Source organism: Muntiacus reevesi, chromosome 2 (genome assembly GCF_963930625.1).
Source record: "Muntiacus reevesi chromosome 2, mMunRee1.1, whole genome shotgun sequence".
NCBI lineage: Eukaryota > Metazoa > Chordata > Mammalia > Artiodactyla > Cervidae > Muntiacus > Muntiacus reevesi.
In genome coordinates this window covers 124,523,729-124,540,312 of record NC_089250.1, presented here as the reverse complement: position 1 = coordinate 124,540,312, position 16,584 = coordinate 124,523,729, and the positions used below count along the sequence as shown (strand labels likewise).

The 16,584-nt window shown below is 42.0% G+C and overlaps 1 protein-coding gene across 6 annotated transcripts; it reads right to left on the bottom strand.

Annotated features, from left to right (window-relative positions):
• Positions 1–1,316: 1,316 nt before the first annotated feature.
• ZNF239 (zinc finger protein 239) lies at positions 1,317–14,424 on the bottom strand. Of its 6 annotated transcripts, none has more exons than XR_010661541.1 (5): positions 14,354–14,394; positions 13,437–13,477; positions 11,656–11,791; positions 9,971–10,095; positions 6,072–6,208 (listed from the first exon to the last, which is right to left on the bottom strand). XR_010661541.1 is itself a non-coding variant. In XM_065922815.1 (3 exons), the coding sequence occupies exon 3, from the start codon at positions 3,511–3,513 to the stop codon at positions 2,299–2,301; it is 1,215 nt and encodes a 404-aa protein (XP_065778887.1). In that variant the 5' UTR covers positions 3,514–3,779; positions 13,437–13,477; positions 13,596–14,258; the 3' UTR covers positions 1,317–2,298. The 6 variants fall into 6 exon arrangements, 1 of the variants encoding a protein (XP_065778887.1); XR_010661540.1 differs by lacking the exon at positions 14,354–14,394 and adding an exon at positions 13,596–14,261; XR_010661539.1 differs by lacking the exon at positions 11,656–11,791 and having other exon boundaries at positions 14,354–14,424.
• Positions 14,425–16,584: the final 2,160 nt, after the last annotated feature.

The following is a 16,584-nucleotide window of genomic DNA, read 5'->3' as shown; positions in this document are numbered from 1 at the left end:
AAGGTTTCTCATTTGCTGTGGTTTCTCTTGTTACAGAACACAGGCAATAGGGCATGCAGGCTTCAGCAGTTGTGGGCTCAGTAGTTGGGGTTCCTGGGCTCTAGAGCAGAGGCTTAGTTGGTCCAAGCCATGTGGGATATTTTCAGATCAGGGATTGAACTTATGTCTCCTGCATTGGCAGGCGGATTCTCTATCACTGAGCCATCAGGAAGGCTCCTTTTCCTGCATTTTCATGCACAAGTTCCTTTTTCTGACTTTCTCTCCAAACTTCCTTACCACAATCAGCAAAATGCTTCCCAAGTACTCTGACCACATTTCAATTGTATTAAGAAAGCTAACACTTAAAAGAGAACAATAAAAGCTAACAGAGTTAAAAACATTGCTAAATTAAGGTATGTATAAAAGGAGACTTGGAAAACAGGCTAGTTTATAACCATATGAGACTTGGACTTTAGATCTACTCTCTGGACTCACTACACATGGATTCTTAGGATCATATTTGGCTCTAAGTCCCAAACAGATTATATCTGTCAGCCAATTAGAAGACATATGTGACAAACAAAAGAGTCAAATCCAGAAGAGATGTTCACATATAATCTTATGAGACCAGGAGGAACTGGGAGGGATTCATAATTCTAGAGATCACCAAAGCAAAATCATGAGTTGTGATACCATCTTATGGTTTCCAAACTAGTGAGGGTATTATGCAGTGCCAAAGTGCAGATGCTCAGTCACTACCCTAATCATTTTATGTGGGCGCCACTGAGTCGGAGTCAAATATTCTGGGATTGTCTCTTGAAGGAAAGCAAGTCTCAATCTGTCACTTTCTTCCATTTCTTATTAGACATTAGCTACATTTCCTCTAAATTTAACATGTTACTTTCCTGTTATCCATGTCCAGTTAACTGCTTCAGGTTACCTTCGATCAGGATGTACCAGTTATAACCCCACCTCCTCAAGGTAATAAATATTGCATCTATATTTTCCCCACCATTTTTTCATGTATGGATACTAGTCACTGGTGAATAACTAAAATATAGGTGACTAGGGAGCCTCTTAAGTACCACTTGGGGAATCAGTCATTGTTTAGAAAATCAGGGTTGCAATTAGTTCATTGTATAGTAACTTCTGCTTTACTTATATATTCACTAAAAAACAATTTTCTCTCAACTATTTTACAAGTTTCTTGTTTTAACTTCTAGGAGATGATCCTTAACCCTCTGAGGTGTCCTAGCTCCACACCCCAATTGAATTATGTGTAATAGAGTACATATTTTAAGCCTTGTCATCTCAAAACATACTCTCCGAGCCTTCCCCAAGTTCCAAAGTGTAAATTTAATCAGAGAAGAGAGAAAAATGCAGAAAGAAAGGGAAAAGGTCAAGCAAAACAAAACAATAATAGTTTAGCTATTAAGTGAAGCAAGGACCTGTAATTCCTCCAGAATACAGATAATATTCTGAGCCATGTCCTTTGAGTTGTTTTGCAGATACTGAAACTGCCACCAGATGTAAGAGGTTAATTGTTTGCTGCCCACAAGCAAGCAGACCCCAGACGGGTTAGAAACAGAAGGTTGATGATGTTGACTCCTAGTTGCCTTACCATCAGCCAATGAGAAGAATGTCCATGAGCTGATCATGCACCCCACAGTCCCCTGTTCCTCACCTTATGTTTCCCTGAAAGCCATCAATTTGGGTCTGAAGAGCACTAGCTGCTTGGACTCCTTTGGTGCTCTGCAATAAATGGTGCCCTTTCTTTACAAGCCAGTGTCAGTAGATTGGCTTTACTCTGCTTGGCCAAGATGACACAAGTCTGGCTCAGTAACAAAGCTGCAAAAGCAAATGACTTTTGGGGGTTATAGCAAATATTAAAACATACTGTGCAATCATAGTTTAAAGAGGGCTACTCAGGGCTGGAAGGAAATATGAAAAACACAAGGCACACGGTTTGAGGAGAAAGCCAAAGTTCCAGATTCTCAGAGTGTGAACAAAGGAAACACGTTCTGCTTAGACAAATATAAGGTTCTTGCACTTAGAAATGCTGGGTAGGATATATAGCTCTAGTAACACTGGCTGAATGGCAAAGTACAGACGTTTTCACTCTACCCATCTGAGCAACAAGAATAATCAATTCACTGTGTAGCATAACAAAGTGCTTGGTACTTAAATACCTTAAGTGAATGACTTTCAGTGAGGGAACATATCTGAATAACTCTTACTATATCCTGAGAATGTGAAAGTAAGAGTGATGTTAGAAATATTGAAGTCTTTGGAGTAAGAGCATGTGATTGAAGACCTCATTTAATGGGGATCTTTCCTGTGGACCCGCTGGTGGATGTGGAGGTTGGAGCTCTGGCTGAAGCCCTTCCCACATTTGTTGCACTCGTAGGGCTTCTCTCCAGTGTGGACTCTCTGGTGGATGAGGAGTTTGGAGCTCTGGCTGAAGCCCTTCCCACATTTGCCGCAGTGATAGGGCTTCTCCCCAGTGTGGACTCGCAGGTGGATGCGGAGGTCTGAGCTCTGGCTGAAGCCCTTCCCGCACTCGTAGCACTGGTAAGGCTTCTCCCCCGTGTGTGAACAGCGGTGGATGTGAAGGTTTGAACTCTGACTGAAGCCCTTTCCGCACTCCCCACACTTGTAGGGCCTCTCCCCTGTGTGGATGCGCTGGTGGATGTGCAGGTTGGAGCGCTGACTGAAGCTCATACCGCACTCCCCACACTCGTAGGGCTTCTCACCGGTGTGCACTCGCTGGTGGATGTGCAGTTTGGAGCTCTGAGTAAAGCCCTTCCCGCACTTGTCGCATTTATAAGGCTTCTCACCTGTGTGGACTGAGTGATGAATGAGCAGACTTGAACTCCTGGTGAAGCCCTTCCCACACTTATCGCACTTATAGGGCTTCTCATCTGCGTGGACTTCACGGTGGATGAGGAGACTTGAGCTCCTTGTGAAGCCCTTCCCGCACTGATCACATCTGTAGGGCTTTTCTTCGGTGTGGTCCCTCTGATGAAGGACTAGCTCTGAGCGCTCACTGAAGTCCCTACCACACTGACTACATCTGTACACTTTCTCTGAAAGGCGGATTTTCTCACCAGGGTGACCACCTGGGCTGGTGGTACATGTTTTCCCACAGTCTTGATGGCTATAGGGCTTCTCCTCTGTATGAGCTCTCTGATGACGATGACTGGCCACCCGGGATTTCCAACCGCAAACGTCTTTGGGGTTACAGTCAAAGGGCTCCAAGGATTCTTTCAACTGGCCAATATGGCAAATTGTCTCCCCTTTGAACAATGGCAAGACCACTTCTTTTACATCAGCCACAAGTTTATCTTGAAGGTTCTCTGAACAATGCTCAATGGGAGGACTTTTTCCCTCTGTCAGTTTCCTCTCAGTGCTTTCTTCAGTTACAAACAGACTTTTGCTTTCCTGAGGATCCTGGGGCTCATTCTTACAGAATGAGGAGTACTGGGTGGCCATTTGGATTGGGACTTTCAAAGATGAATATTCTTCACTTTCCATGTTTTTTTAAATCATCACTCTGAAGAGTCACCACACTGCTTGTGGTTCCTGGAAATATGAGAAGAGACTTTTCTCCACTTCTGACAAGTAGAAAGATCCAGTTCAGGGTTACTTACACCTCCCTCTGAATATTCACAATTTAATTCTGACTCCTCCTTACTGTACTAAGCCACCTGGTTCAAAATTTGCCAGCAGGAAAGCTCTTGAGGTAATAGATAACATAAGTACTTTATCTTCATTTTCCACAAAATTTTCATTCAAGTCTCCTAGGGAACAAAGGGAATTTAGTGATAATAAACGAAACTTCCAAGATTTCAGAGCTGCCTAAGGTAACTAGCAAAAAAGTTCAATCTTGTCCTTATACTCAAGTCCTTTGGGTTAATGTCAGGAAGGGAGAGGGCTTGGGTACACAAGACAGAAATCTTGTCTCTGCTTTTAAGTACTGCCAATAAAAGTATTTGTACCCTAGCCTTGTAGAAGGCTATGAATCCCACATCCTTGTTATTCCACAATTAACATTTCATTCCATTTTACCAATTAACTGTCAATTAAAATAAAATGAAGTACTTGACTTTAATAAGTGCTTGGGATACAAGGAAGAAAATACAAATCCTTTTGCTTGATAAGCTAGAATCTACTGGAAAGAAAGACAAATAGGTCAACAATAATGCCATGTAAGTGCTACTGGATAGATAACGCACAGCTAGTCATGGGAACACGGAGGGGCAGTTGACTCAAACCTTGGGGAAAATTTCTGGGAGCAAATGTAAGGGGAAAAAAAGTGGAATGTGGAGAGAAAATATGGTATGTTCTGGCAAAGTATAAGTAGTTTCTTGTGAAGGAAATAAAACAGGTAACAGTGGTAGACTATGCCTGGAGACGAAGACAAGAGCCAGAACAAAGGGCTCAGTGTGTAGTTAGAGATCCCCTCAGAGATGTAAAGCTACTAAGGATTACAGTTGTGAGTGAAATGACTGACTCTGTGATTATAAATACCATCATAAATGAGCAGGACTTTAAGGTAGAGAGAGAGCTGCTGTAGCAAATCAGAAGAGTGATGAGGAGGATGGTTATGGAGAGAAAGGGAGAGATTTGTTCTAAATCACATGATGACTGACTAAACTCAAAAGGGAAAGAAGGCCCCAAGCATGACTCTCAAGTCCCTTGAATGAGTGACTAGGTGTGGGTTACAATATCATAAGTCAGGGGATCTTAATCTCCAAGGCTAGAGTAGGGAAGGGGAATAGAAAGCAAACTTGGGATCTGACTTTTTAAATTTGTGGTGCTGGTGGAATATTTTGATCAGTAAGTAAAACATGTGGACCTGGAGCTCCTGGGAAAGAATTGTGCTAGGAATATAGATTTTAGACTTACTATAGATGGTCCCTGACTTACGATAGCTTCACTTAACAAATTTCCGACTTTATGGTGGTGTGACAGTGATATGCCTTTGAATTTTGGTCTTTTCCTGGGCTAGCAATATGCTGGACAAACCTCCGTCGTGATGCTGGGCAATGGAGCAGCTGCAGCTCCACACAGTACGTTTACAACCATTCTGTCTTTCACTTTCAGTACAGTATTCAATGAACTGCATGAGATAGTCAACACTATTATAAAACAGGCTTTGTGTTAGATGATGTTGCCCAACTGTAGGCCAGTGTAAATGTTCTGAGCATAAAAATTTAAGGCAGGTTAGGCTCAGCTATGATGTTCAGTAGATTAGGTGTATTAAAGGCATTTTTGACTTAAAAGTATTTTTCAATTTACAATCAGTTTATGGGGATATAACCCAACTATAAGTTAAGGAAGATCTGTAGTATGTATGTTAGTCAAAACAATTAGTGTAAAGATCCTTATATTACACTGAAATGACCAAAATAAAAAAATCCACAATGATCTTGGAAAAAAAAAGAAAGACTGCCATTACTAGAATAAAATTACTAGGGAACTCCTTGTGATAAAGTGCAGATGGATGAGGTCTAATGGGGAAACACACAAACAAACAAAAAACAAATGCACAGCTCAAATTACGTACAGAAAAAGGCTCCCGAAGAAGCAGGAGAACATCTGAAGAAGTCCGAGAAATTAAAATTCCAAGCTCAGAAATCAACTATTCTGAAGTAAGAGAGGTTTATTCTGGAAATAGGTTTATTATATCACGTTGGGCATTTCTAATGTCTTGACTAGTTGTTGCCATTAGCAGTGTCACTGTCCCAACTACCCTCTTCCCCACAAAAAAATGAAAAACTAGGAGGTTAAGGGTAGTGGCCCCATATAAAGCTTCAAAAACAAACTGCAAAGAAGGACTCCTAATAGTATGATTTGGGCTGAAGACAGCAGCATAAGTTGAGGTAATGCCAAACCTGCACAATGACAGGACTGAGGTACAAAAAGAAGCAACCAACTCCACATGTGCCCGGGATAAAGCCTCAAGCTAATCTGTGAGGTGGAATTTCTGACCAGAAGGACATCCCAGAGCTGGAAACTGAAGCAGGGCATGTCCCAGATAACATACTGGCCTTAAGAGGCAATCTCAAAAAAAGGGTCTACATCACTCACCATCTGGGTTCTTATTAGATTCATCCCAAGCCCAGTCAGCAGAGATGTCCTCTGTAAGCTGAATACACATGCACCAAAAAAGGACGGAGTGTCAGCTGAGGGTGGCACCCTCCAGTATCATGCTGCAAACAGAAGACTTTTGGAAAAAAAAGAGAGAGAGAGAGAGACAACTTATGTTTACAAACTTATGTTTACATAAGTAAACAAACAAAAAAAGTAGAAACTAACATCAATAAAGAGAGGCACAAACTCATGAAACAGTAAACAGAGGTAATAGAATTGAAAAGGTTCATAATGAAAATCCCAGAGAAATCTGAGGGGCTATTACATTTAAAAAAACTACGACCTAATAATAAAATATAAACACATTGCTATAAAGAATAATTAGAATTTTTCTACATTAATAAAAAGATTGAAAACAATGCAATCATAATATTTGAGACTTGTTGTTCAGACACCAAGTTGTGTTGTCTCTTTACGACCCAAGGACTGCAGCATGCCAGGTTTCCCTCTCCTTCACTATCTCCCAGAGTTTGCTTAAACTCATGTCCATTGAGTTGGTGATGCCATCCAACATTTAAGATTTACTGTCCTCATCTGGAGCACTCAGACAGCAGATGCATGATTCTACGTGAGAAAAACTATTAGGACACTCATCTTACACTGGAAGAACCAAGGTTAAAATGATCAAGTAATTTGTGTCATAGCTACTGTCAGGCAGTCTGATTTTAAGGTCTGCAATCTAGATGGGTTGAATAGCTAAATGAATATTCACCTAAAATGAAGACTGAGGGGTACCCAAGGAATGCAAAGTAAAGGTAGACAGATGGAATGATAAAAGCCTATGTTGTGGGAGTTCAATAAATATAGTCGAGGTAGAATGAAGAGAAAGAAATGATCAAAGAAATAACAAGGAAAAAAAATTTCTTAGAATTTAGGAGTCAGGGCTCACTAAATGTTAAAAATTGTCTGTGAAACCTCAGGACTTCAACGAAACAAAAAAACTCAAAAAATAAACCCCAGAAAATGCTAAAAGCATCTAGACAGAAAAGCCAGGTTATGTGCAAATACAAATGAGAATTATATTGACAGTGAACTATGGAACAGCAGTATTGTATACCTGAAGATAAATGAGCAATATCTTCTAATTTAAGAAGTAAACTGATTGTAAAATTAGCCTTCTATCTCATACCCAAGTCAAGCAGTAGACTGGCGAGACACTTTTTCAGGTAAGAAAGGATTTAAAAAATTACTGAAACAATTATTCAGCAGTGTACTGTAGTAAAAATTTTTAAATTAAGAAAAAGATGACATATAAGAAATAGCAGTGAGCATTAAGAAATAAATAAAACAGACAAGCTGAATCAAGTGTTGATATATAAAAGAAAACAGTAATTAACCAACTCAACCAAAATGCTCTAGAAACTGAATGGAAAGGGAAAAACCTCAAATAAAATATATTTTGAAAAGCAAAAATTAGTTGTAGGAAAGGGAAAAACAAAAAAAGGAACTGTAATCTATGTATACTATTTGACTCTGCAGGAACAAGAGTTATGACATCAAAGCAATGTAAGTATTAATCATTGATGTGACTCTGATGTAAACTCTTGGGATAATGGGCATGTTGGAAATAATGAAGTCAATACAAAATATCAAATATTGATAAACTTAAAAAATAGCAGTATATCATAATACAATAAATTAAAATTAAAACTACCTGTTAACACTGGTTAAAAACCCAAAGCCCGCTGACACATGTTGCTTGTGAATGTAAATTGGCATCACCCCTCAAGAAGGACATTTTAACAATTATGTGTCAAAATCACAAATGTATGCACTCAGCAGTCCATCTCAGGGGGGTTACTCTTCAGGGGAATATTCTTCCCCTACCCAGTCACCTGTTTGATGCCCATTAACACTTTAGGTCTCAGTTTAAACATCACTTCAGAGGCTTTCCTTGAACCTCTCAACAATACATTTATCACTCTCATCCCATCTCATGCCCTCATTCTCTCAGAACACAATTCTCCATCCTTCACAGGACTTAATGAATTCACAGTAACACACTGTGTTGACTATAATGTCTCTTTTATAAGACTATAAGACATATTTCTTTGCTGCTAAACTCCACAGCAGTCAATTTTTAAATCTTGATTCCCTGGTGGCTCAGACTGTAAAGAATCTGCCCGCAATGTGGGAGACCTGGGTTTAATCCCTGGGTCGGGAAGATCCTCTGGAGAAGGGAACGGCAACCCACGCCAGTATTCTTGCCTGGAGAATTCCATGGGCAGAGGAGCCTGGAGAGCTATAGTGCATGGGGTTGCAAAGCATCGGACACGAATGAGCGACTCACACACACACGTGTACATAAAGCAGTGGAGTTTAGATACATTGCTTTCCCTCCAGAAACCTGGCTGGAACCAAAGAAAATAAATCAGACTTACAGATCTAAGGGTTAAAATAAAAGTATACAAAAAAATATGTAATCAGGTCTGAGCCTGTGAGACATAAATTGAAAGTTCTGAGAAAAGAAGGAGATTGAGGACTTCCCTGTTTGGTACAATGGATATGAATCTGCCTACCAATGCAGGTGATACGGGTTTGATCCCTGGTCCAGGAAGATTCCACATGCCACGGAGCAATTAAGCCATGCACAGCTAATGAGCCCATGTCCTCTAGGGCCTGTGTGCCACAACAAGAGAAGCCACGGCAATGAGAAGCCTACTTACCACAACGAAGAGTAGTCCCTGCTCTCTGCAACTAGAGAAAAGCTTGCACACAGCAATGAAGACCCAGCACAGCCAAAGACAGATAAGATTAAAAAAAAAAAAGGAAAAGAGAAGGAGATTGAATGGGAGGGGTGGTTGAAGATCTCACACATGTAAAGTACTTCAAATAAAATCTTAACAGACAAAATTAACAAGAAACCAGAGCATGGTAATCAAGGGCCCCAGAGCAAGGAAGCATGGAGGACCTCAGGAAAACAGGCTTAGCTGGAAAGGAGGGTGACCCTGGGGCAGCAGAGAATAATCCTCTGTAGTAAAAGTAGAGCTCGAAAGGCTCTGAAAGCGAGGGGGGTGTTTAGAGGCTCTACACCAGCAATTAAAGGTAATGGGCATGGACAGGTGGGATGCATGAGTCAAGTGCTCGGGCCTGGTGGCCTGGGAAGACCCAGAGGAATCAGGTGGAGAGGGAGGTGGGATGGGGGATCGGGATGGGGAATACGTGTAACTCTATGGCTGATTCATATCAATGTATGACAAAACCCACTGAAAAATTTAAAATAAAATAAAATAAAATAAAATAAAGGTAATGGGCATGGAGAATTCTCCATTATACTATAATCCTCAACTTGCTCCAACTGAGAGAGCACATCTGAGACATACAGGTGTGGGTGACTGTGCAAAAAAAAAAAAAAAAAAAGCAGTCTCAAACTCTGGCTTATAAAGGATGGACCACATACGATTTCTTGGACAATTCTCCAAGTAAGGCTACCATTCTCCAGTTCTCACCAAGTAAAGTTCTTTCCGGCTTTCCAGGTGGCGCACTGGTGAAGAACTCACCTGCCAAGGCAGGAGATGACAGAGACATGGGTTCGACCCCTGGGGCAGGAAGATCCCCTGGGGCAGGAAACGGCAACCCACTCCAGTATTCTTGCCTGGAAAATTCCACGGACAGAGGAGCCTGGTGAGCTACAGCCCATGGGGTCACAAAAAGCTGGACATGACTGAGCATACACACACAAAGTTCTTTAGCTGCTTAGAATAATCAAAAACATCCTTTGCTGCCAAAAAGAAATTAAGAGAGTGATTCCTCAACTATAGTTCCTGGGGCCCCATGGATATTCAAAACTGAAGAAGCAGACTCCAGGGCACTGTGTTCACGTGCATGTTCTCACCACTGAGACCAAGGGGCCGTAGTTCTCCAGCATCACAGCTCCGTGCAGCTTCCTCTGAACAGAGTCCAGCAACCCCAGTCTTTCTTGGTGAAGTCCACAGAGGCATCCGTGAATGCTACTGGTTCCTAAAACATTAAGCACATTCCTCCTCAACTGACAACCATCTGAACAAATGCCCCGCAAGGAAGGTGAGGTTGGGAGCATTGGAAGAGAGGAGAAGGATGCAGAGGAAGTGTGCGGTTCAGGCTGATCTCAGTCTAGTTTGCTGAGCTGTCCCTTTGCCCCATTCCTACTATTATCCTGATAACCTTAACACTCAGGAGAATGATTTACCCAACATTCTAGCCTCACATTTCTTAATCTCTTTAATGCCAACGATCTTTGCCTCATTTCAAACTCAGGAACCACAATTAGGGCCATTCCACTATTTGGATCACTCTGTTTTTGAAAGATTACCTCAAAACTCACACCTTAAAAACATCTTCCTATTTTTTCTTCTCTTTTTCCTCCCTCACATCTGTTTTACCAAGATCATCATCATTTAATCCTTCCTCTTTTTCCTCTCAGCCAAAGTATACTTCTGATATCAATTTTTCCCCTAGTCATATAAATCATATGTCTTTTCTTGTTCTAAACTAAGTAGTTGAACATTCCTAGAAAAAATAAAATAGCACATTTACCCACAACCATAAAACACTCTTAGGTATTCCCAAACATTTATCTCTAGTCCTAACCTTACTTCTCAATTCCAGGCTCCAACTTCCCACCTACATCTACATTTAGATGTCTAAAAGGCACTTAAAACATATCAAGCCCCAACAGAACTTTTTAAAAAATCTTTTGGCTGTGCCGCATAGCATGTAGGTATCTTAGTTGCCTGACATGGGATCAAACTCATGCCCCCTGCTTCCGCAGTTCGGAGTCTTAACCACTGGACCACCAGGTAAGTCACCCCAACAGAATTCTTGCTCCCACAATCTCCATCAGTATCTGCTCTTCCCTTGTTGTCCCCCAAGTGCCACACAACCTACTAAATTGCTCAAGCCCAAATCCCAGAAGTTCTTTTGATTTTCTTCTCACTTCCTCACATTTTATTCATCACCAAGTCATCTCAACTCTGCCTTTAAAACATATCTGAAGCCACCCACTTCTTTCCAGCTTGCACTATTATCATTACAAGTCCCAGCTGTCATTAACTTTCCACCTACACCAACCTCCTAAATTTGTCTTTTTTGTTCCCCCACATGATGAATCTTCCACAGAGTAGAGAGGGTGATCTTTTAAAACACGTACCATGCCAAGCATGAAACTCTCCAAAGGCTTTTCCATGCACATGGAGTAAAATCCAGACTCTTCATTCTAGCCTGCAAGGCTTTACAGACTGGGTTCCTGTCAATTCTTCAAGCTCAGCCTGGGTCCTTCCCCCCTTACATTTCACCTGGCTTCTGTGACCACACTCAACTAACCTTTAAATCCTCAGCAAACAGCACACCTGACTCAAAATCTAAATGACAAATATTTATTTATAAATTCACAATTTAAAATAATGAAATGATACAAGTAAAAGAAATCTCGAGATCCTCCAACTCGGCACTCAATTTATAGATGAGAAAACTAAGGTTCATATCCGCAAAGTTACTCATTCAAAGTCACAGAGGAAGAGAAGGGTTAAGTGGGACTCCTACCTTTCAGCAGACTCAAGGAAGAGGTCTGGTATATAGAAAACAGTAAGTAATGATGGAATGAGGTCCTTTTCTTAACTTCAAAAAATTATTAACATATGCCAGGATCTCAAAATGTCACTGTTCTAGCAATCCTCAACTTCATCATAGTGCATAATCATTAGGGAAGAGATAGAAGGAAAAAAAAACAGCACAGGTTCTTACTTATGTCAATCTTTGCTGAAGTTCTCAATCATATTCAAGGCACAAAGATGTCACGCTTTCAATACTTTGAGGCAGCTTACTGTCCTCTAAACAAACTGATTTTTATAAGAACTCGTGGTATCTTTCTATGGATGTGGATGTGAGGATGGTTTTTGCCAACCAAAAAGATGGTCTTGCTGGTGGCGCTGTTAAGAATTAGTTCGTTTTTTTTCCCCCTTAAAATTCAGCCTATACGCCTGAAACACTGTAAATCAACTATACTTCAATTTTTAAAAAATCATCTCATATAAAAAAAAACCCAGTCTGATATTTTATTCAAATAAATCCTGGTGTGATGACCTGTTTAGTTACAGAGAAGAAACAGCATGAAGTTAGAAAACATGGGGTTGACTTCTGACTTTGCTAGTCTCTGCAATAAACACATGGTACTTCCCTTCTGCTCCCTCAGAATTAGAGCTCTCCTCTGTAAGATGATGGCACCAAGGCAGAGGTTTAAGAGGGGCATCCCTGGTGGCTGGCTAATCCCTTTCTTTTCAAACATTCTATGATACTAAGTGTTAGTCTTGAGGTAGCTTTCTAGAAGTGGTTTTGTGCAGACAAATGACAAGTTTTTTTAAAAAGCTTACATGGTAATTCAACAATTCATTGTACCAATTAAAATGTAGATACATTGATAAAGGGAACAAAACAAGCAGAACACAAAAGATGAGCAACCCATCCTATCTACCTTAGTGATGCTCACGTCAGGTATGCAGAGAAATACTTTACAATAAATGCAATAACTCTTTGGATTGTACAAAGATCAAAGAGATAAAAAGGAGTGAAATTCCCCTTTCAGTAGGTCTAGGGGAATGTTGCTTATGAACATTTAATTCTTAAAGAACACCACAGATAATTCTGATGCACAGACTGGCTGAGGAGGATTTCTGGGAGTGACATGGTAATTACTGAGCTGTTATGTAACAAATTTTTCTCATGTCTTTAACTCAAATTTAATAAATGATTATTGTTAATGTGCATACTTTTTCCCACACACATCACATGCTCATGAAGAAAAGCACTGCAGTTTATAATTCTATTTGCTTTCCTAAAACAACGTAGCACTGGATTGAGCATGTAATAGCTTTGGATGACTTTCAATGTGAGTGAAATGTCTGGGAGGAAAAGGCATGCTTCCAGAGATTGGACCAAACATGCTGTGTGAAGTCTTTCAATAAAGGAGCATAGCCCAGTCCTCTGAGGAGTGAGTCAAACTCAACGAGGTAGGTAGTTCAGTAAAAACAGGGGTAGAATTTAAAGTCAGCTGATTGTGCAGACCCTGGTGACATCATTTGATAGCTATATGCTCTTAGTATCTTCATGTTCCTATACTCACATTTATAAACACTATATGTCTCACGCTGAAGTCTGACAAGGTAAAAAAAAAACACACAGAACCAAGACAGGACCTGACACCAGCTACACACTCAGTTACACACCTGACACCAGATACAGAGCAGATACAAACTCAGTTAATGCTGATGTCCTTCCCCCAAAAGATAGGATATTCCCAATCTCAGAAAAGAGAAACTCCAACTCACCTGGAACTTGGTCATTTTCTCCTTTCAGGAAGGACAGATTCCTGGAAAAGTGGAGTTAAGGGAAGCGAAAAAGCCGTGAAAATCAGGTCCACTTTGCAGGACACAGACTAGCCAGTTCAGCAAGACTGTTGGGGGAAAAATGTTATCAGGTCCTGTTACCTTTACACACCCTCTCCTGGGATGCTTTTGCTGTCTCTTCACGCGGCGCCTCCCGCACCTCTCTCCACGGGGCTTTGGATCAAATAGGCCAAGCCTCCGTCGCAAACCCATGAAAGCAAGAAAATCCCACTGCCCCCAGCAGCTCTAAGATGTGCCTATTTCCCCAGCATTTGCCCTAACGTTCTAGTTAGAGCAGTAGCTCTCCGGATGAATGTGTCGCCTCTCGGAGATATTTCGGCTGCCCCAGACGCCTGAAAAGTCAGACTCTATCTGGGATGCAGGGGCTCTGACGCAATCTCTTTTCAGCGAGGACAGGGCTATGGGGACTGGCGGGTTGGTCCCTCCCAGGAGCCCCTCTAGGGCCCCTAACGTCCACCGAAAACCTCCTTCGAATAAGGGCGGTCATCGGCGTGTAAAAGGCCGGTGTGGCCAACTGCGAAGCTCCCAGGCCGGCCAAGGCCGGAGCTCAGGCAGTAGAGAGGAGGACCCCTCGGAGCCACTGCCGGCTCAGCGCTTGGGTCCGCCTGGTCTCAGCTGATCACCGCTAGGTCTGGGGAACGCAGCGCCGGCCGCGGCGCGCGGACACACGTGCGGCCCTTGATCGCACCTCCGCCAGGACGCGCGCCCTCCCACGGCCACCCGCCAGGCTTCCGGGCCCCCGCAGCCCAGCGCCTCCCCCGGCGACACTCCCACAACTCAAACGCCAGACGCCTCTCAGCCGGCTGCGTAGGCTGCGCTGCTTGCCAGGCCTTTCTCACCTCTCACGTGGAATCCGATACTTAGAAGCGCAGGATTCGTGATACTGACCTGCGCCAGCGCCTAGGGCCCCGAACTACGAGTCCCAGAAAGCCGCGGGAGGGCCACGCCCACTTCCGGCGCCATTCCCGGGGCTTTGCCAGAAGCTGCGCTAGAGAGTATGGTCCAGTCCCCTGCGAAGTGTTCTTTGAAATTCGCAACTAGTTCCTTCAAGTTATCCCCATGTGTGGTATTTTCTTTATTTCTTTCTTGTATTTACTTTAGGAATACCCGTTAACATGCTTTTCATTTTGTTAAAGTGCTACTGGGGGGAAAAGAACGGAAATATCACCCGTAATTTCTGTTTCTTTTTAAAAACATTCTGAAATGAGTATCCCCTTCTCACCTCTGAAGTTCGTTCATTTAGCAAACATCTGAGGGCCTGCTATGTTCCAGGAACTGTCCAAGACACTTACGCAAAAAAAAAAAAAAAAAAAAAAAAAATCACGTGGATGTTAAATTCTAGTGAGATCTCCCCCTAGAGCAGTATACGATTTTGATAAAAGGTATAGTGTGTTATAAAAGTTATATGTGTTACGGAAAAAGAGTTGAGTCGGGGGATTGAAGGTGTTGGGTGTGTGTGGATTGGGACATGCTGGAACAAAGACTGAGGAGAGGAGGGAATCAGTCAGTCATGCAATACTCAGGGGTTCGAACTCTTTCCTAAATGTACGCAGACATGACTGTACAAACAGATACACTTTTTAAACAAAAATGGGGTCATACCATGTATGGTGGTACTGTGTATCATTGATTTACATGTGAACCTTGCTTTCTGAGACCCTTTTAGTTAATCCCTTCAAAGGAATGGCACCATAATTCTCTCCATTATTTTCACCCCTCACTGAGTGACACAGGACCTCTCAGTCTCTCCAGAATACTTTCTCTTCAGATTTATCCTGGGGGTGAAAGAGCTGTTGCCTAGACCTCTCCGCTATAGCTTTCCCCTTCTTGGTGTATTAGCTTCCAATTGCTAGTGTAATAAGTTACCACACAGTTAGTGACCTAAGACAAACCCAAGTTTATTCTCTAACAGTTCTGGAGGTCAGACGTCTGAAATCAGTTTCACTGAGCTAAAGTCAAGATGTGGGCACTGTTGGCTCCTGGAGGCTCCAGAGGAGGATCTGTTTCCTTGCCTCTTTCAAGATATGTTGTGGCCTATATTCCTTGGCTTGTGGCCTCTTCCTCCATCTTCAAAGCACATGACTCCAGTCTCTGCTTCTGTCAACGTATTATCTTCAGTGCTAATTCTTCCTGTGTCTCTCTTTTGAGGACTGATGTGATTTATATTAGGCCCACTTGGTCAATTCAAGATAAATCTCTCCACTTTACAACCTTTAATCACATTTGCAAAGTTCCTTTTGCCATATAAGGTAACAATCACAGTTTCTGGGGATTAGGACATGGAGACACTTTTGGGAGGCCCATGACATTCGGAGAGGCTCCTCCTCAGGGATACTCTCCTACCTTTTGTCTGAGGAACACAAACTATCTCCCCAGGACTCACTGCTTGCTGATTCATTGATTCTATCACTCTTGCTCTGATGCTCATGCCTTCATATTCTCACTTCCCTCCTAACCCAGTTTAAAGATAATGGCTCAGCATTATGATCAGTCTTTTGCCCCATCTTACCTGGTTTTATTCTCCTGATAAAACACCAGATCTTCTTGAATCCAGCTCCCTGCCTGTTCCATACTTGTACCTGTGTAGCAGATGTGGCCTCAGAAGAATGCAAGACTCTGATGATTCTTACTTTCAGTTTATGAGTGCTAAAGTCAAGTGGGCCCTTAATGCTGTCAAACTATCCTATTACATTTTTTTAGTCCATCCATCCTTGTCAATGACTATCTCACAGTTTTTCCTCTTTCTTCACACCTCCAACAACTGCTTCTTCCATCTCACTCACAACTGATGACGTTTGCTTTCTATGGGAAAAGAGAATTTTATACCCTCACACAAGTGCTTTTACCCACTTCTCTCCATTGGAGTCTGTATGCTCTACTTTCCATTCTGAATGAACAGCCCCCATTTCTGTTTAAGAAAACCCTCTCTTTGTATCCTGAATCTTATCCCTTTTCGTAACACATGAAGGCATTCTCCTCTCTTGTCTATATTAACAGTTTTCATTCTACAAAAATTTGGGAGGTCTTCATTTGTGGCCTACATCTTCTGCATGTTAAGGTCTTGGGATAC